The 21,155-nt window shown below is 37.7% G+C and overlaps 1 protein-coding gene across 3 annotated transcripts in view; it reads left to right on the top strand.

The window, feature by feature from the left end:
• Positions 1-13,477: 13,477 nt before the first annotated feature.
• EDIL3 (EGF like repeats and discoidin domains 3) overlaps positions 13,478-21,155 on the top strand; it is a 429,794-nt gene continuing 422,116 nt past the window's right edge. Inside the window, exon 1 of one of the 3 annotated variants that reach the window (XM_019929732.3) lies at positions 13,478-14,816. In XM_019929732.3, coding sequence (XP_019785291.1) covers positions 14,750-14,816 — 67 coding nt within the window. In that variant the 5' untranslated portion in view covers positions 13,478-14,749. The remainder of the gene's footprint in view (positions 14,817-21,155) is intronic. The other 2 variants (XM_073802274.1, XM_019929733.3) reach the window with 2 other exon arrangements.

Raw genomic sequence — 21,155 nt, 5'->3', positions numbered from 1 at the left:
AAGTAGAAAACCCATGGGCTTGTTAAGAAGTACAGAAATGCCATATGACTGATGCTGGAGTCAAATAACTGGTATAAAAATAAGCCCTAAATAAAAGGAGGTTTATGTGAACCAAAATGGTTTTCTATTATTTGAAACCTTCACATTATGTGTGGCTTATATACTAAGCATCATATATTTTATTGCTTTTTAAATAAAGATGTTTTTTTATCACTTTACAATCTATTTCAAAAGGCAATGTATGTAACATTTAAAATTTTTAAACTAAAAATTTTTAATTAAATTTTAAAATATAACTACAGGCTTAGAGATAACCTTTGCTAATACTTAAAACTTTCCAAAATGTTTCCTATGTAACTACAAACATATTTTTATAAAAATTATGTCATTATATACAGTTTTGAAAATTGCATTTTTTGATCACTGAATTATGATTATTTTTCTGTATTAGTGAATATTTTTCTATGATACAATATTAAGAGTTACTGTATCCTATTGCTGGGAGTACCATTATTTAATTAATCAAATATTTACATTTAATTAGCTTGTTAGCATTAACATTAACTTTTAGAAACAAAGCTCTGATGAATAAAAGGATAAAGTTTCCCTCTCTCTTGAATAAAATGTGCTTACCTCTCGTAAACAGTTTGGTTTGGTTTATATGATGCTTACCATGAACCAGAATTTCTAGCCATCAGTTTGTCATTTATTCTACCTTTCCTTTCCAAACTGGTAACAGAAGATGCAAGTTACTCCACAAATCACTGAGCAACTAATTTATTCTGGGGAAGGACAGAGCAATTTTACAGGTTGCTCACAGTTCTCGCTAGAGGCATATTTACCTTGACGCTAGTGAGGCTTAAGTTTCAGGGACTTTCATTTGTACCACCTCCTTCCAGGGCCCTGGGAGGGACCTGGCAGTATGTTCATATGGTCATATGCTTTTGAAAATTTTGAAAAGGAAGGTTTATAACCATTTCTATTTCTAGTCCAACTCTCCCTTTGTCAGCACCTTCCTTTTTTGGGGGGTGGCATTGGAGGAGCCATGGGAATTTGGGGGATATTTTTATGAAAAAGTTGAGTTTAGAATTCATTTATTTTGGGTTTAATGCCATGTACTTATATGGCTTGCAGTCACTTTTACTTGTAGTAAGTAACCCTCACTGTTGTATAGCAATAACTCCATGAATATTACCACCACTTCCTAGCCTGACTAACCCAGACTGTGACAACAAGATACAGGACTAAACCCTATAGAAGTAACTATGTGGATAGTGGAAGAGAAACACAGTTTGGCAAATATAGATCCAGAGATCCAGTCTGCGGAATGTTCCTTGAAATGTTACACCTTGTTTATAAAAAAAAGTTGAGAGAGTTTTAGAATACCAGTTCTAAAAGTTTTGACATTACTGAGTAGGGGTTGTGACATATAAAGAAAATTACCTAATTATTCATTTAATTATTTTTGATTAATCATGCTAGAGAAAAAAAATCAACTTTTTCCCATTCTCTCTATAGGTACTCATATTTTAAAATTGTTCTTAAATAAAAAAGTGATCAAAAAGTATACATCCAAAAGAACTGACAGAATATAAGACATGTGTCAGGCTATGTTAATAAAATGTTTTATTTTGTGATCTTTGAGATAGGTCTCAGCTTTTTAAATTTTAAAAATAATCTTGGTCACTCTAAATGAAAATACACTTATATAACCATTTAAAATTACGTTTTAAATACATAATGAACAATAAATATATTTATGATACATTGTTTAAGGCCTAATGAGGGAGAGGAAAAAACAAAGATAGAAAAGGAGAGGGACTTCCCTTGCGGTCCAGTGGTTAAGACTCTGCGTTCCCAATGCAGGGGGTGCAGGTTCCATCCCTGGTCGGGGGACTAAGATCCCTCGTGCCACAGGGTGCAGCAAAAAAAAAAAAAAAAAAAAAAAAAAGAAACGGAGAGAGATGTAATGTATACATATTCATATACTCTGTAAACATTTAGGATACATTCTGGAAAGGTATATTCTAAAATGTTAGCAGTCATTAAGAAGCAGAGGTGAATTTATAGGTGAATTTTTTCTAGCATTTAAAAAAATCTAGATTAAACATAAGCAGTTACTTTAATGTCTTAAAAATTAATCAAAACCATTGTGTTATGAAAAGTATAAAACTATATTTATTGAATTGGTTAAGATTACTTAAACTTTACCTAATGCTGGACATTTAACTTGTTTCAGATATTTGATATAATAAATAATGTGATATACTATACTTGATCTAATAATTTAATAATAGCTACGCTTTGAATTATAATCATATATAAAGCTATATTAAATTAACTCCTTAGGATAAATTCTTAGAAATTGTTTTACTGGGCCAAAACTTATATTTTAAGTCCCTCATCTATAGTATCAAATTGCTTCTTAGAAGATAGAAGGAATTGACATTCCCACTAGTGGTATATGACAATCAGTTATCACAGTAAATTATTCTTCATGCTTTGATATTTACCTTTTAATTATTTTTATGATTTTTTTGATGTACAGAAGTTTTTATCTTCATTTTTATGTAGACAAGGAGATTGGTCACTAACTTCTTTCATATTTTCATTAACTGTTTTTTACTTATTCAAACATTATAGATTAAAATATTGACCTAAAGGTTTTCTATTATATGTGGTTTGATAAGAAAGCTAATTAGATTGAAAATCAATTTTTATTTTAAAAAAAGTTCAATTATTAGAAGTATGTTTATTTGATTTGCAGAAATGTTGAGTTACACCTGCATATTAAAAATTGGGAAATTTCATATTACACATCAGGTTTTGAGAAACTGGATTCTGGCTATTCTGGGCCCGTAATCCCCAAGGCAGCAACCAACTGTAGTTGGGTAGCTGCTACCCCCTCTAGATTGCATGCATTTTCCAATTTGCCACCACTCCTTATTGTGTTCTGTCGGGTCTATTTTCATTCCTGTATGTGCCGGCTTTGGCATAGTAGGCATTTAGTGTGAATTTTTATTTTAAATAATAGATGAGGTAGATGTTCACAGAAAAGGCATCAGGATTAATCTGGGCTCTGTTTTCCTTAATAAGACTGTGCTGTTGATGGTGTCTGGAGCAGAATGGGTTCCAATGTCTGTTGGGTTCAAGTGACTGTGTAGTCTTGGCTGACCAGTGTTAAGGGTGTATAAGTGGAGTATGGGGGTGTATTCTGGTGACTTTAGTCAAGACCTATTGGTTAGTGGAATATTTGGGCTGCACAGTAACACTAGTCAACAAAAGAATATCTTAAATTTAGTGATTTAGTGATTTAAACAGAACTGTGTAGTAAAATGCCTTAAATTAATACTTTTAAGAATGTATAATAGATGAGTGATTGAACATCCCACAAGTAGATTTCATTGCTGATACAAGAGAAATTAACTGAGTGAGAGACAACCTAAACTGATGAAAAAACTTAGAGCTCAAAGTGAGGAGGAAAATAGTACCAAGTGACAGAGGAGCTGGTAATGCTCGTCATGAGTTTAACTCTGCAGATTGATCAAAGAAACAGACTGATCAGAAAATTTAATGGATAAAAACGTTATTAGATGATGTTTCAAATTAAGAAAATAGGGTATAATGTTTAGACCCCTTATGTTGGTCTAATTCTGTGAGGTAGCTGGTCAATGCAAAAACAGCTCTCTGTTTATCTGAAGACATGTATGCATAGTACATCTGGACATTTTTTTCTGAGAGAATCAAACTTCTCTTGACATATCGATGATGAAGTAAAGTTTAGGAAGACAAATTATACTAGACAACCAACACTCCTGCTTGCAAGAATTCTTAATAGAGGCTTATTCTGAAGAATTAAATTTAATAAGCAGAAAATAATTAAAATCTTTTTATTTTTAGGATGCAAGTGAAAAGCAGGCTAATGCCCACTTCTGAATTTTTTTCAATTTCTTCTCTCATGGTTGCTGAGGCCTCTGCTTCCTGTAATGTGCTATCCAGGTGTTTCGCTTCCTAACTTCTGCTGAGTGTTCTGCTTCGGGCCTTTCTAGGACTATCCTCCATCCACTCATTCCTACCCCGCCCCATCACCAACCTCTCACATTCCAATGTGTACTCTGAGCTCCAGTTATCCAGATATCAGAAGGTATCCATGAGGATATCCTTAACCTGTCCTTCCAGGAGGACGTTGCATTCCCTCCCCACTTCCTCCACCCTCCTTTTCTACTTTGTCTGTCTTCAAAGAAGAGACAAAAATCAACCTAGAAATTAACTTCCTTTGTTAGACCTCTTAACCACAGAATTGTTTAAGTGGACTTAGGGACAGAATCACTACTCTTTTTAAAGATTTATACAAAGAGGTATGCTATATCTTCCTTCTCAGCTTCAGGTATTTGGGAGATTCCTGCAGGGGGCAGAGACTAGCCAGTTTATCATTTGCTTCTATCCGTTACTCAGTTGCTCACGTTTGCACACCTCTGGTGCTGCAGTCAGGCTAGAATGCCACTGGAAGTTCATAGCATTGAGAGTTATTTAGACTTGCTTGGAAGTGCCAGACAAAGTAAATAAAATAAAAGGAATTATGGAGATTTCCAATTTCCTTTTCACCCCATACTGTGGGCTGAATGTAAGGCTTGGTCACTGTCAGGAAGTTATGTTTTATTCATAGATTTGTTTTTTAAGGACTGAATGATCTTAGAAATTAGAAAGCAACAATACTCCAGTTGTTACCCTGGGATGTCTATGAGTTGGTGCTTATTGCTCCCGTGGGAAGGAGTCCTCAGCCAACAGTGCCAGCCACTGCCAGGAGCCCATATTTAAGCTCCGTACTACTCACTTCCTCCACAAGACTGCCTTTTTGGGCAAAGGTGCCATCTGGGATTAAAATAGGAGAGCTGTTTTATAGCATTAAAAAAGGATTTTACAGAACTAATTAGAAGCAAAAGGACTGGCCACCTCCCTTGTTAGGGATGTAAGCTATTCAGAGAATTCATAAGATTATTCTTCTGCATTTGAAAAAGAAAAATTAAAAAAGCTAAAAGAAATATTATAATAATAGAAATATAAGTAAAGTAGAAAAGAAAGCAGATAAAACAATAAAAGATTTTGCTATGGTTAAAAAATATTAAGGTAAAGGGACTAGCAATTCCTTTTATTTTAAGTAAACTGGCTGAAAGTTGTAGATCAATAGTTTATGTACTTAAGTTATCAAAACCAAGGCTCTTCCAAGGGGAAAATTTCTGGGCCTTTTCAGTCATTGCTCAAGGTTCCCAGGCAGAGTCAGGGACGGAACTGAGTCACCAGCTTTAGCCATAGCCCAGAGTGACACATTATTTAATACAGGAACGGAAAATGTTAAAATAATACAAGGGCGTTTTCAGCTGATGCTGAGTCAGATCATCATAGGCAATACTAGAAACATTTCCACCCCTCACGCTGCACACTATTATGATGTATGCTACTCATATAGGAAGACTAGAAAATAGTTTACATATCAATATTCCTGTTAATTTTATCTTTAAAATTAGACAAATGCAATTTTAAAACTTTTTGGGAAGAGTACCTACCTTCCTTCCATCTGAATACACTTTTAATTTATTCATCTCCAGTTTGACAGTTTCAGGTATCCTCTAAACTCATCATTAAAAAAAAAAAAAACCCTGACTTTTAGGTTGCTTTATAATCTCTACTTTCAAATTCATGTTAATTTTTTTCATTACATTATTTTATAGAAAACATTCAGGAATGTATTCCTTACAATAAAATGGTAAATAATAATTCAGCTAAGTGGAAAATTAATTTTTAAATTATTTTATTGATGATTAGATAACTGAAGGCCCATATTACAATGGGTTTTTACTATAGCAGCTGCAACTTTTCAATTTGAACTATCCATTTCATTATATTTCAGATCATAAATTGCATTACAAATCAAGTTGCATTCCTATATATCATTCCTCAAGAAAAATATAATGATTAGAATCAAACTATAAATCTCTCAGTTCTCTAAGGATTTAGTGAGACAATGGTGAAATTTTGCTTCATAGTTTTTATATATGCTTTATGATTTTGTTCTTGAAAATAAAAGCTTCCCTATGAATTAAAGTTCCCAAGATCATCCAATAAAACAAAAAAGGCATGCTACCATTGTGTTTTCAAAACCTTATTAAAAATCTTTTGGTTTAAATTACTGCTTTGTTTTGCTCACCCTCAAATACATAAGGTCAAGATGTTATAATTTTCTTCACAGTGAGAACCATGGTATTTCCTGAATCCTCCAATTTTAATATAGGCATTATGGTTTTGTATAGGTTTATATGGGAAAAGTATGGGTTAAAAATATTTAATCTAGTATTTCATATTATGTTAATACAATAATAATTTAAGACAAATTACAACTTTAATATGAGAGATGCATGATACTTTATTTTAGTGAAGTATTTAAAATTACTATGTATGTTAGGGAATGTGCTAGGAGTATTTTGTGTTCAGATAAAAGTAACAGAATCAGTGTCAATTTTAAGCACATGAAATCAAATGTTATTCTCCCCATGGCTGAGGAAACATACCGTATTTCAAATTGCATTTGCCAAAATACCATCTATTAAGATATATTCCATTTGAACTTTCTTTTTTTTTTTTTTTTTGATGAACCAGTGATTGTGAAAAATTTTTACTGACAGAGTTTTCTCATTAAGTTGTAGTCTTTTGGAACCAGGAAAATCAAAGAAAATCTTATGTGTTCATTTGTTTATGGAGACAGAAACATTTTTTCTCTAAGTTTCATTTAGTTTTGGTCCAACTACTATGCTTGATGTATCAAACCAGAAGTCCTGTATATTTTAAATAAATAAATATCTGCAGGGAAAAAGAGAGGGAAATGCCAATGAAAGCTAGATAAAAGAGGAAATAGTCTAAAATTGTCCTTTGGACTATTATACTATCATTTCCCCCCAGTAAACCATATATTTAAATAGCTATGGGTATGGTGAGCAAAAAAGAATTTTTTATCAGTTTGTTTTAAATCAGAAGACATACGTTGCATTCCAGATTTCTGTCAAATGCAACCTCAAATTTTACGACATCCAATCCTGCCGAATCTTCACAAGCCTCTCTTGCTAACGAAAACATCATTTTTCTTTTTATCATATCCTGTACATTCATGAACACTTATTTCCTTTCTACACTGACAGTAAAGTCTTCACCCCTTAAAGTTATTTTTCGAGCAAATGTTGGTATATAGAAAATGACTGTACCACCTCACCTGGACCCAGGAGACCAGAGGCCATGTGCTGTGCCATAAAAGGTCATTAGAATGGTCACATCAGAGTCAGGAACAGTACAAGTGTGTCCATTTATTTAGCATTTATTTGGCAGCCGTTACAACAGTTTCATGGGGAAAAGAAATAAGTATGAAAATCTGTTAAAAGGGGCTAAAACTAATATTATTTTCAGATGATATAATTGTATATGTGAAAAATCCAAAAGAATAAACTAAAAAAACTGGTATAAACAGTAAAAGACTTTGATAAAGTGACTGACTATAACATAAGTATACACACACACACACACACACACAAATAGCCTTCTTATAAACAGCCAGTTACAAAATATAACTGAAAAAAAACATTTAAATAAGTACATAAAAATATTAAATACCTATGGGGCTTCCCTGGTGGCCCAGTGGTTAAGAATCTGCCTGCAAATACAGGGGACATGGGTTCGAGCCCTGATCCAAGAAGATCCCACATGCCGCAGAGCAACTAAGCCCATGCACCACAACTACTGAGCCTGTGCTCTAGAGGCCGCAAGCCACAACTACTGAGCCCACGTGCCACAACTGCTCAAGCCCACATGCCAAAACCCGTGTTCTGCAACAAGAGAAGCCACCGCAATGAGAAGCCCATGCACCGTAACGAAGAGTAGCCCCTGTTCGACACAACTAGAGAAAGCCCGAGCGCAGCAACAAAGAGCCAAAACAACCAAAATTAAATAATTAAATTATTAATTAAATTATTAATTAAATTATTAATTAATTAAAAAATAAATTTCACTTGGGTAAGAATTGTAAATGCACACATGAAAACATAATATCCATAAAAGTACTATGAGAAAATATATGAGAATATGTTTATAAACTCAGAATGGTGAGGGCCTAAGCAAAAAAATAAAACCTAGAAATCATAAAGCAAAGGTCGTTAAATTTCATCACTCCAAATATAAAACATTTTAGCACAGCAAAATCAAACAAAGCAGCTGTAAACTAGCTGGATAAATTGTTTGTCATAAATATGACACACAATGGGCTAACTTCTTTATTATATGCAGATTACCAATCAAGAAAAGGGTCAGCAACCCAGTAGAAAAAACAGCAAAACACATGAAATGTAGGTAACATAAAGAAAATGTAAATTATTTTTAAATATGTGAAAAGTTCCTAAAACCACTCAAAAAATATTCAAAACCATGAGATACCACTTTTCATCTGCAAGATTGAGAAGACCGCAAATTGCAAACACATTGTATCATCCGAGATGTAAGGAAGACAAGTTCTCTGATGTATTATAGGTGGAAGGGTGAATTCATACATCTTTTATGAATGGCAGGATGGCAATATCTACCACAATTTTATTTTATTATTTATTTATTTTTTAAACAATCATTTTTTTATAAATTTATTTTATTTATTTATTTATTTTTGGCTGCGTTGGGTCTTCGTTGCTGTGCGTTTCTCTAGGTGCCGCGAGTGGGGGCTATTCTTTGTTGCAGTGCATGGGCTTCTCATTGTGGTGGCTTCTCTTGCTGCGGAGCACGGGCTCTAGGTGTGTGGACTTCAATAGTTGTGGCACATGGGCTTCAGTAGTTGTGGTGCATGGGCTTAGTTGCTCCGCAGAATGTGGGATCTTCCCGGACCAGGGCTCCAACCTGTGTCCCCTGCATTGGCAGGCGGATTCTTAACCACTGTGCCACCAGGGAAGTCCCACAATTTTCACCCAACAATGCCACTTCAAGCAGTCTATTCTAATGAGTTTATCTTGCACATGTGTGTAAGATGTGCATTCACTGCAACATTGCTTGCAATCACAAAAGATTGGAAAGAAATGTCTATCAAAAAGGATTTATGTTACGCAAATACGATGCCAGTCTTTGATGCTACTTCAGAAATATATAATTTTTTGGTGAAAAAATGTAAGATACATAATGTTTGTATAATTTAGCAATTTTTTTCAAAAGCACGTGTACTATACTCTACACATCTGTGCACAGGTGTGTGTTTGTATGTGTGTATGTATATATACACATATCTTTTGAAGGATACACAGCAATAGCTACTAGCTACCATCTGTTGGCCCTGGGGAAGCATCCCTGTGTAAGGAGGGAATGTCATCAAGAAGGAAACCTTTATTTCTCTGTACAACCACTTGTACCTTTGAGCTTTCATGATGTGCATGTATTAGTTATTGAAAAAATATTTTAGGGAGCTGAAAACTAAGTCGCTCAATGGGTTGAGCAAGAAACTGGAGGGAAGTAATTAGAGGCACCAGAAATTTCTCTTACTAGGGTCAGACCCTGAAGGCAAAGGCTCACCCCTGTGTAATGGCCCTGCATATGTTCTGGAAACAGCATCCATCAGGGAATCAAGCAGGGAAATACTGGGAACTCTGAATTTGGTATAAAATGTGTACTTTTAAAAATGAATTTTCCTTAGTGTTCATAGTGGAAAGACTTAAGAAGTTTAGAACATAACATTCAGCTATATCCAAGGAATGCAGTTATCTTCATGGCAAGATCCGTTTGTAATTATTTGTAAAGATAAGGCTAGCACCAATGAAACAACTAGAAAAAAATAAGAAGTACTAATTCTAAGAAATCGTGGTTCTGTGGTGCTGGAATAATTTGGGAGGTCTGACAGACAGGAATTCAACTAGTAGAATTTGTAAGAAGTCCTTTCAGATTGGGGCAACAGCATGAACAGAGGACTGGAGGAAAGAATTAGCTTGGTGTTTATGGAGAGCAATGAAAAAAAGTGTTATGAGTTATGCAAATATTTTAGAGAATTTTAAAATGTACTTGGAACTCTACATTCAAGCAAAGTATACTCTAAAATGATAAATCAAGGTCAAAGAGAATGCAGACTGTACTAAAAAAATGGCAGTTACAGTTATAGCCACTTAAATTGAAAATATAAATGAATGAGATAAGTTAGACCCCTGACTAAATAGATGCTACAGCATAATCGTTATGAAAATTGCTCCTGGAATCAAACCAGGGCTCAGATCATGGCTCCTGGCTCCATCCCTCATTGCTGCCTTAATCTTGGGCAAATTACTTACATGTTTTGATCCTTGGTTTCCTCAACTATTAAATAGAAATAATAATAATATTTAATTCATAAATGTTGTTGGGATGACTTAGTGAAGCAATATATTTAAAGATGCATTAGTGCTTAGCATAGAGCTGACCCTCCATGATTTTTACCAGTAGAGTAAAGTGGTTTCTGGATTCAGACTGACACTAACTTGAGACCATAGACAATTTACCTAACCAACCTGTGCCACATTCCTTCTCTCTAAAAAAGGGATGATGATAGTGACTTACTGTACTCCTTTTCTCTTGCTGCTGAACAAGTTATCACAAATTTAGCAGTTTAAAGCACCAATTTATTAGCCCACAGTTCTGTAAGTCAGAAGTCTAGGTGGGCTTGATTGGGTTTTCTGCTTTGGATCCCACAGTGCTGAGATTTTAATTCAGAGGCATTTGGGATATTAAAGAAAATAGAGTTTTCTAAATGCAAAATAAAGTTTTTAAGCACAAAATGATTTTTAAAATTAATAGTACTACTGAGTGTAATTTGATCAAATAATCTAAGATGCTTCCTATATCTAGTTTATTTATAAATATCTTTCAATAATTACAGGAATACAAAATGCTACTTTTATTTGCTGATTGACAAATTAAAAGATGAGTTAAAAAATTTTTTTCCAGGTAATTTAATGGGGGTGGGGGATGGGAAATTGAGACAATCAGCTATTGAGGAAAATTCTTTTGGAATTCTGTATGTGATTATTGTCTCTGTCATCATCATCATCATCATCATCATCACCATCACCATCACCACCACCACCACCGTGTGCCCACTACTGGCCTAGGTCCTTTTGTAACCACAATAATTTACCACTATGGGTTTGACACTATTACTAACTCCATTTTACAGATAAGAATATTGAGACTTGGCGATTAACTGAATTGCCTATGTTAAAAGAGTTGAGACAGTATTCCAATTCAGACATGTTCTGTTCCAGAATCTAAACAAGGAGTCAATAAGAATAGTTCTTGAAAATCGGTAAACTTTCCACAGTCTCTTTTTTGTTTGTTTTGCTGATACTTTATTCTGCTTTATTTTCAGACAACATTTCCCAAATTATTTTCCTTATAGCGCTAAATACAATATGTTAACAGGTGTGCAGAGAAAAAGCTTACCTTAGTAAAAAAAAAAAACAAAAAAAAACAAAAAACCCCACAAAGTTTGTAAAATGCTGGATTAACACTTTTGAAAAAGTTTCTTAATCACAGGACCTTTCAAAGTTTTTAATATGCTAACATTCACCATGAATCTTTTAGAGGCTGCTTTGATTGGCGATGTTTCCCAATCAAAGTTTCATTTGACTATGAAACTTTTTTTTTCCCCATTAACATCTTGGGGAAAGTAAGCCTGCAGAAAATATTTTGGGACCTGCTGTCTTCAAGTGATGTATAGATTCATTTTTGATGCTCTAGGCATATATTTGGAGAAGCTATAAAACTGTAGGTTGGATCATATGTGATTAGTAAAGGTCCTTTTGCACTTTGTGTGAGGTAAAAATTCTGAACAGAATTTCGCCCTTTTTCTTTTCCTTTTATAAAATGTCTATTTCTTGTGGTCCTTTAACATTTCTTATATTCCACTTCTGGACAGGCTGTATATGAGTTTAGTAAGAGTGAAATGAGTCCTATAACTGTAAATTAGGTAAAGTGCCTGGAATTTTCAAAATGAAAGGCTTATTAGTACATGATGATTATCAGTAAGTGGGGAAAAAGGGGTAACTATGTACAGGGAGGTATGAATCTAAGATTATGTGTTAAATTTAGATTGGAAATGGGACTTAAAGTAGAGGTATTAAACTGGCAACATATTTTACAAGTCGACTACCAGGTAATACAGAATGGCTTTTATAGTCACAATTCATAGAATATGAATTTTAGTGCAGTTTTATGCTCTCCTGGAGTTTTTTTTTTTTAAGAACTTAAACTAAAAGAAAGAAAATTTTAGTAACATACACTGTTGCCAAAAAAATTATTTAACTTTCTAACATGCCTACTGAGGTCATATATTACCAGAAAAGTGGAAATAAACAGGGAGTAAATAGGAAAATAAACAAAACTCTTGGCACAATTTTTTTCTTTAATGTCTCATCACAGTCATTGTTTTCTGATTTTATTTTATTATTTATTTAAATTTTCTCGGAGTATAGTTGATTTACAATGTCTTGTTAGTTTCAGGTGTACAGCAAAGTGATACAGTTATACAAATACATATATTCATTCTTTTTTAGACTTTTTCTCATATAGGTTATCATAGAATATTGAGGAGACCTCCCTGAGCTATACAATAGGTCCTTGTTTGTTACCTATCATATATATAGTAGTGTCTGTCTGTTCATTTTTGAGATTTAGTACTATGTTTTAGAAATAATACCTTAAAACTAATATTAAACATCACACTTCAAAAAGTTAAAGAGATACTTTATGATGGACATGCCACCACATGACTGATAAAAAGCATACTTTTAAAATTAAGTAACAGTGATGTGACAGAAAGTTGGAATTTGCTTGTTTAAAACTGCTTTGCTGCAGCTCTGGACAGTGGTACGTTACACTAACATCTGTGGCTTTAAGCAAGAAAACAGAATATAAATAAATGATTCTTCCTCTTTCCCTTAGCAAAATCATTTTTTTAAAAATGTTCTTGTACCCCCACCAAACATGAGATCTGAACAAACCTTGTTTTCAAATAATTTTTGTTGTTGCTCTTGTTTTTTTGTTTGTTTGCCAGCGGTACCTTAACTTCTCGGTGGCAGTATGCAGTTATTTTTCCATCAGCCTTACATCCTTGCTCTCACTTCAAATTCCAAAGGAAGGTAGAAATTGAAGTTTAAAGGAGTCAAGGAGGCAAAAGGAGATGAATTGCATGACCAATTGTCCTCTGCTATCTTTTTCTTAGTACATTCTCCTTTCAAATCTTTGCCTTCAAGAATGTTTCCTTCAATGTTTCTTTGCTGGTGTTTCTGTCTCTCTCCCTACCTCCCTCTCTAGAAGGAAGAAAAAAAAAAAAAAAGGCTGTTTTTATTTTGGTACCTGCAACTGCCAGAGCTGAATCCATGTACCCTAAGCAAATATTTTAAATGGAAAACAGAGGAGAAAACACTATTGTAAGCCATGGGCTGTAGTTTGGTTCAGCCACTTTGACTGCAAAAAGCCAGTCAATTTATATTGCTTTTGGTGGGTAGCAGCGAAATTTGATCTACCATGGTGATGCTTCAAGAATCTGTCTTTGCCTTTTATTTTCTTGCACGGTCCCCAAACTCGCCCCGCTATTTCTCATCTGAAACAGATGTCCTCCTTGAGGAGATGTATGCCTCCCACTGGCTTGCCCTGTGCCTTCACCTTTTTGCCCCGGTGGACAGAGGAGCCCACAGGGCTCTCTCCCCAACCCTAGAGCCAACCAAAGTGCAGCCAGAACAGCAGCAGAGCAGCCCTGTCTTAGCTGATTAGAGGCTGGCTGCTGACTAGGTTGCATTTCCTGGAATCCGGGACAATTCACTTTGCAGCGTTCTGTCTCTCGGGCAGCTTTGTGCCCCAAGAGCCACTTTTCAAAATCTCTTAACTTCTTTTTCTGGCTATGCAGAGAACGGGACTTCAGGGGATTCCTTGACGTGGTTAATTATAAAGTCAGTGCTGGAAACCAAGAGAATCTCAGACACCAAGGGTTGCTTCCCTTAACCCCGGAGTCTCTGGCGTGTGTGCAGAAGGTACAGGCACTGTAGGAACTTCAGAGGTGGTGGCAGGTGCCAGGGTGTGGCTGCAGTTGTCTCCCTTTTCTCTTCCAGCAGAAGGAGCCACCTCTGGGGGGTAGTGGTGGGGGGGCGAGAAAGAGGGGGAGGCTGCTGGAGGGAATAGGAAGGAGGGGCGCGCGGGGCGGGCGGGCGCCTGCGAGGCTCAAGCTCACACGCACGCCGCCTCTGTTTGTACACAGTGCGCTCTCGGCTCGCTCCCTCGCTCCCCGCCTGCTCACGCTTCATTGTTCTCTTAAGTCAGAAGCCCCGCAGCCGGCCGCGGCGGCGCGAGCAGAGCACACAGTCTGCGGGTCCGCCAGCGCGGGTGACCCCGAGCCGCCGCCGGCGCCCGGCCCCGCCCGCTGCGCCTCGTCTGGGACCCACCCGCAGAGGAGGCTGAGCCCGCTGGCGACTCCCCGGAGCTCGCCCACCTCCCAGCGCCCCGGAGCGCAGGCAAAAGGGGAAGAAAGATTCCTCTCTTTGGTCGCCACTCTTTCTTGCTCTCTCCAAGAATTTGTTTAAGGAGACGCTGCAGGAAAAAGACATCTTCTTGAATCCTCTGTCGGGGCGGGGTCTGCCGCTGCCCTGCGGTGCAGCCTCAGCGACACTACCCTCCACTAGGACCCCTGACCAGCGGGGTCACGTCCGAGAGACGGATCATGAAGCGCTCGGTGGCTGCTTGGCTCCTGGTTGGGCTCAGCCTTGGTGTCCCTCAGTTCTGCAAAGGTGAGGCGACGGCCCCGGGCGCCGGTTGCGGGACAGGCAGAGAGTCCCCTGGGAAACGCTGCGCAGGGGGCTGGAGGAGGTACCCCGGGCGCTCCCGGTGTGGCGAGCGCCGTGGGCGGCACAGAGGAGGCTGCGCCCTGCCCTGTGTGCCCAGGAAAAGTGCTCGCAAAGTCAGAGAGGAGTATGCGGGGCTGAGCCGGGAAGAGGGTGTGGGGTACCCAGATGAGATCGAGGAAGGACGGGGATGCAGGGGAGGCGGGAGGGAAAACATCTTCCACGGCTTACTTGGCCCCCGGGTAGCCACGCGAACCCTCCCTGGGCAGTGTGGGTGATGCCGGCTCCCGGCTCCAGACGGGGCTTTCGCTGGGGAGCGAGGGAAGCGAGCGTGCCCCGGGAGTGGAGGAGTGGAAAGGGGAAGAGTGCCTTAGGGCCGTCCGCCTCCAGGGTGCTGTGCTCTGGTGCCCGGCCCACGCCAAGCAGTTTGCAAATCCGAACCCGGTGCTGGGAGTTTGGGCGATGGGTGCGGTGGAGACGGGTCTGATAAGTCAGTTTGGCTTTCTCCCATCTCCCCATCCTGGAGGCGCAGCACCAATAGCAGGAAAAAACCCAGGAACCCGCCCTTCCTGTAGCCCAAAGGGCCTCAAGCTTTGCTCAGCATACCCTCCTGGTAGGAGCCTAACTCTTGGTAATAGGGAATCTTGCGTTGCGAGACAACCCTGGCGCCCCCGCCCAAGAGCGGAAAAGTTGTAAGAGGTGGTCTGGCGGTGGTTTTCATGAATTGCATGAAATAAACCAGTCTGTTAAAAAAAAAAAAAAAACCCAAAAACACAGGACTTTGAAGAGTCTCCTGCTGAGTTGCGTAGTTGGCTTCCAGGTCCCTGGGAAGGATGGCCTGTCGATACAAGCCTTGGTCTTGGTTCCATCTAAGCTCGCGTTGGCGTTGAAGTTGGCGCCTGGAAAGGGCAGGGGGAGCTGCAGGGACTCTGGGTAGGTTGCTCGAGGCGGACCCGAGTCCCTTCTGCGCCCACATATACAGGCGGCTCCTTCTATGCGTTCAGTGGGTAATGAAACCCTCCGCAGGCTGCTTCAAGTGGAGAGCTGAGTGCACTACAGGGTTTAAAATGCTATGCCTCTTAAAAAATGTGGCTGGATTAAAAAATGCATTGACTCAAATCCATTTGAGATTAGACGCTGAATGAATATTCTACACCATTCATCCACGCACCCATCCGTCTATTTGTTTCACAGGAAAATTGTGAACTCTTGGGCTACTATTTGCCTAAGAAGCCGGGTGTTCCTGGCCAGATGCCCTCGGTGCCCTATCAGTAGCTATCCAGGCCTCACCTTTCCTCGGCCTCCCTCCCTCCCCCAGAATGTGGCTATTTCCCCCTGCGAGTAGGTGTGTGCCTCGCCCGCGTTTACTATGTGCCCTTCCAGTTATCAGACAGGCAGCCAGCCACTCCACTGAAGGTTAAGGAATGGTAATGGCTCTGTAGTTGCACTGCGGACTGCCCCAGCTATACGAAAAAGACAGTGCTTCCACTACCGATATTTCTCCTTTCTTTCATTCCCCATCTGGATTCCTTCTGCACTTTGATCCCTCAGCAGGAAAGGAGAGGGAGAACGGCAGGCATTCCCCTCCCCTCCTCCTTTCTCCGCCTCCGTTCCCACCCCAAACCGAAAACACACACTCACCCACTCACAGGCACCTACTCCTTGACACCATCGCCTCCATCATCACTCCTGGCACCCAGGCGGAGGGCGGCGCAGGTGGAGGAGGAGAAAGTATATCTAACCTGTGTGCCGCGCTAGCCTCCCTAGGTCTGGTTGCTGGAGCCCTCGGGCGCGGTGAGTCCCGTCTCGCTGCAGCCGGAAGCTCTGCTGTCCAAAGATACACACGCCCAGGACACAGCTTACTCTTGGTGTGTTGCCTGGGCTCTCTTTCCGTCTCCTAGACAATGCTGGGCAGTGTGTACTCCACATTCTTCCGTAGATTCTCTTTTTGTCCAGACGGCCTGTGAGGAGAGGGATAGGAAAGAAATGGACCATTTTCCACGAGCTCTTTTTGTTAAACTTGCACCTTTCTAATTTATTCTCCCTCAGCTCTGCAGAAAGGCAGAGTACAGCTTGCGTGACATCTCCAAACAATTAAACTTTGAGCAAACTTACTGAGGCCAGTGTTAACGATGAGAATTTACCTTGCACCTCTCCCACCCCACCTCCCCAGATATCATTTGTCTAATGTATACGTTTTATAAATTGGTGTTTCCCCGTGTGGGTTGCAATTTACGCATATTAATGACTGGGATTTGATAAGGACATGTAATTCCTTTTCTTAGTCGTTTTTATTTTAAAATTAAACCAGTGGATCAGTCAGATTGAATATTTCATTAACTCTTAAATTATTCATTGTTATGGGTTGCTCTAAAAAATCCAATTACATGCATACAGTTGCAGCAAGCACGTGACATCTTATGCAATCTGTCCCTGTGCTTGCAGTTTGTGTCTGAAGTCTTTAAGCAAATGGCACTGTTTAAAAATGTCTAGACATGTCCTAAATACTATGAATCATTGGCATTCACATTTCCTTTTTTAATCAATGGTGATTTTTAGTTAATTCTACATGGGGATCAGTTAGTACCTGAACAGTCTCACTCGAGGTAAAAACACCCATGCTTCTATGATTAGTATAGCAATATCGATGCTGAAATAACAGGTTACTGTACTTTAAAAAAATTATTACACATTAGTGTCTTCATTACTTGATTTACATGATCATTAATTTTATACTTTAACAATCAATGCCAGCTGCAGATTCCAGGTGAAACATTAAAAAAATAATTTGGAAATACTGAATTAAAAATAATAAGTAATTGAAGATAAAATATCCTGCTGGTACAGTTTGACACTAATGCAAAGAAAGCCCTGACCACTGTTATGATACAAAACACATTTTTTCCCTTCTGGTCCTAAAAAAGTTTTTTCTAATTATTTGTGAAATATTTTCTTAGAATTGAAATGTATTTTTGTTTTAAATTTATATTGTTTGGGGAAAACATTTATAATAATACAAATTAAGGGTTAAAAAATGGAAATGGTCTGTTCTCCCCTCTGCAGTCTTGAATTTACAAAGATCTTCAAAACCAGGCAAATGTATTTTACTTCTGAACTCTTCTCTAAATTAAAACTCTCTTGTATTTTTCTCAAATATCTTAAGATCAGTGTTTATATAAAACATGTATTCAGGATATAGGGTATTTTTAATAAATATTTTCATAAAATTTTCCTTTCTTGTTAGATACATACGATTTTTCCTTCTCACAAAATGAGGATACCATATACATGACTAGACTAAAAAAGCTTGGTTGCTCAAAACCATTACAAAGTATAAGTTTGACAGTTTTTAGACTCTAAATTAGTAGTCCACACTCGTAATTTCACTGATTAAGATAAAAACTTTAATTAGGTAATTTATTTTTAGAACTTTTCATCTTTTGAAGGGTTTTGAATAATGGGATGGCCTGTAGTTGTTGTTTATTGAACGTACTTGCAGGCGCCAATAGATTTGAGTATCATTTATGATGTAGGTTCATTATATTCCTTGCCAAATAAACCCACGAAAAACAGTGTGGGTTTCAGAACTCAGTTCAAATCAGAGTAAGTCAGAACACTTGGGTACTGAGAAACAAACAGCAAATTTTGCAAATATGTAATTAATGGTATGGCTTCTCTCAGGCTAATCAGTTTACTCCTATGAGTTTATATGAGTTTGAGTTTATTTCCTAAGTAGTTTGCAAACTGATGTTATTATGATGAAAAAAAATAGTAGAAAACCAAAGCCAAGCCATTCCTATTACTTAATTCTTACCTGTCTTTTAAGGAAGATGTCTAGCATGTTTTTGTTTTTGTTTTTTAAATCACAGCCCATATAATGATTACAATATCTTTTGGTTAATCAAAGCAAACATGTAGTTATATATAAAGACTTAAGTTGTTGGCTACGTGAAATGGATTATTGAAAATTTTCTCATGGTTGTGTGATAATGCTAAAAATTAAGTACTATAAATACTTACACTGAATGAATTACCACTTAATTGTTACTGAAAATACCTCTAAACAGTCTTTGCTTTGGGGGAATTGTTGAAGGGAAAAGTAGACTAGGATCATCGACTATGCCCTTGCCAGCAGGTGTCAGGATAATCAATGGAGATCTTTTAAAGGAAAGATGTTGGGTGGCGGGCGGGGGAAGTAAAGTAGTAAATGTTAATCTGCAAATCCACATAAAGTGACTTTCTACTCTCTGTGAAACTGATATTATTAAAGTTTTCAGTGCTCCCCTGAGAAAGAGAGGGAGGGTGAGTTGTAAGGACGTGCTGCTTGTACCACAGGATTTTAACTTGGAAGCAGAGTTGCTCTAACTGCCACACACAAATAACTATATGTCTAGGTTGAGCCATTATTTCTCAGGGGGTTCCTGAGTAACTTCCAAGGAAATGCACATAGAGCTATGGGGAGCTTGTAGTAAAACAGTTATTACTGAAATGTTTGGCATACTTTTAAGCTTACTCTCCATACCAGCTGTAAATTTTATACATAGAAGTAAGTACTTGTTGTATTGATTTACATGGATGTATATTCAACTATTTACGTGTATAGATCTAAAGTACTGGAAGAGATTACAGCTTATCCTTTTCTGTCACAGTGGTAAAGTGTATGGTTCCTAAAACTTGTAAGTTTCTAACTTAAGTCACTGGCCAAAAGAGACTAAATGACATGATAAAGTTTTGTCATTACCCATTTAAGCCAGTTATTATTCCTTATATACGTGCCTATTGTGTTTCAATAGCTTTCAGTGACTTGACATTATTTGTTTCTAATTGATCCTCAACTGAGAACCATTCCTCAAAAGTTAGTTCTAGCATCTGCTGATATAGCCCTTAAAACAGTGTTACAGATTCACCGTTACACCATTTCTACACGTTCTCTCTGTTTTTTATAAAGTCGCTGATATCGTGTCAAGCAGTCTGTCTCCAGTGGTATCCTTTCTGTGTCACAGTCCTCCTTAAATAACCCCCCTCCCAACATTTCCTTGCTGGATAGCAGCTAGGGCACAGCATCCACTATAAAATTCTGTCATCATTATTAAAAGGTTGCAAGTCTCCAAAACACTGTGGCATTTGCAATTTGCTTTCTTGTGAGGAAAAACAAATGACAATCTAAAGCCTCTACTACTAAATCCTGAGGTTTAAAACATAAACAGAAATAAATTAGGATCTGAATTATGGAGCAACTCAGGATTTTACACCTTGATATGATCACAGTATCCTGCCTAAAACTATCAACTGGGCAATAACTTATATCCACCCCACTTGTAGAGAAGTATCTTGCTTTGCCTGTAGCACAGAGCTGAGAACCTAGGAGAAAACATCAAAAACTCCTGACCACCTAAATTAGATAATGCATTTCGGCCTTAAATCATATAGAAAAGTCTATTTCTCTTGGTTTTTAAGTTCCTGGGCTCTCTATAAACTGAATTCAAAAAATTAAAGACATATGAGGTAATAGGTCAGACTTAATCAGAGCAATAAAGCCTGGCAGCTGTTAGACAAAGAGGAGATTGAAAAAGTATATGTAAAAGTAGAGCTACCTTACAGTGTAAAAAACTAGAAAAAAACATTATTTGGGGTGGGAGAGGGGCTATGTTTAAAGGCCAAAAGGCGTTACCCTGTGAGAGATTATGCTTGTATTTGATACCAGTATTGATCTTGCATCCTAGACAAAGACTCACTGAAATATGTTCAACATTTGGGGGATACAAAGGCAGTGAAATATGTGCATTATTGAAGAGATTTTGTCCAAAATGTTTAAGCTTGAAAAACCTGTTTAAAGGTGAAAGAGACATATCTGAAGAATGTACTTGTTTGAAACTTTATTTTCCCATCATTTCAGATAATATGTTGTTATACATTTTTTATTGATTTTCCTCCTAAAGTAATAAATGAAGGTACAAATTACAAAACAGAGGACTCAATTTTGTAGAAAAGGAATAGATCTCAGAATGCAGATAAGATGCCCTGTAATTATTTGGTAATATTTTAGAAGAAAATGTACTACTATTTTGTTTTAAAATATGCATTATTATGCTGATAGAAGCTGGGTAGGATTTGTTCAACAGAAGATTTAATAGTGCATGAAGTAGAATGGAGGATTTAAGTTCAAGAATTTAAGTGAAGGCTTTTTGAGTACTAAAGCACTTTTGAATGTGATTGTTACTATGGAGAAAGAAAATTGACTCTAGATCTAAGCTTTACTTTTTTCTGTTTTCTAAAACAGGTCTG

This window comes from Tursiops truncatus, chromosome 3 (genome assembly GCF_011762595.2).
Source record: "Tursiops truncatus isolate mTurTru1 chromosome 3, mTurTru1.mat.Y, whole genome shotgun sequence".
Classification (NCBI taxonomy): Eukaryota; Metazoa; Chordata; class Mammalia; order Artiodactyla; family Delphinidae; genus Tursiops; species Tursiops truncatus.
This window is presented reverse-complemented; position numbering and strand designations above follow the sequence as displayed.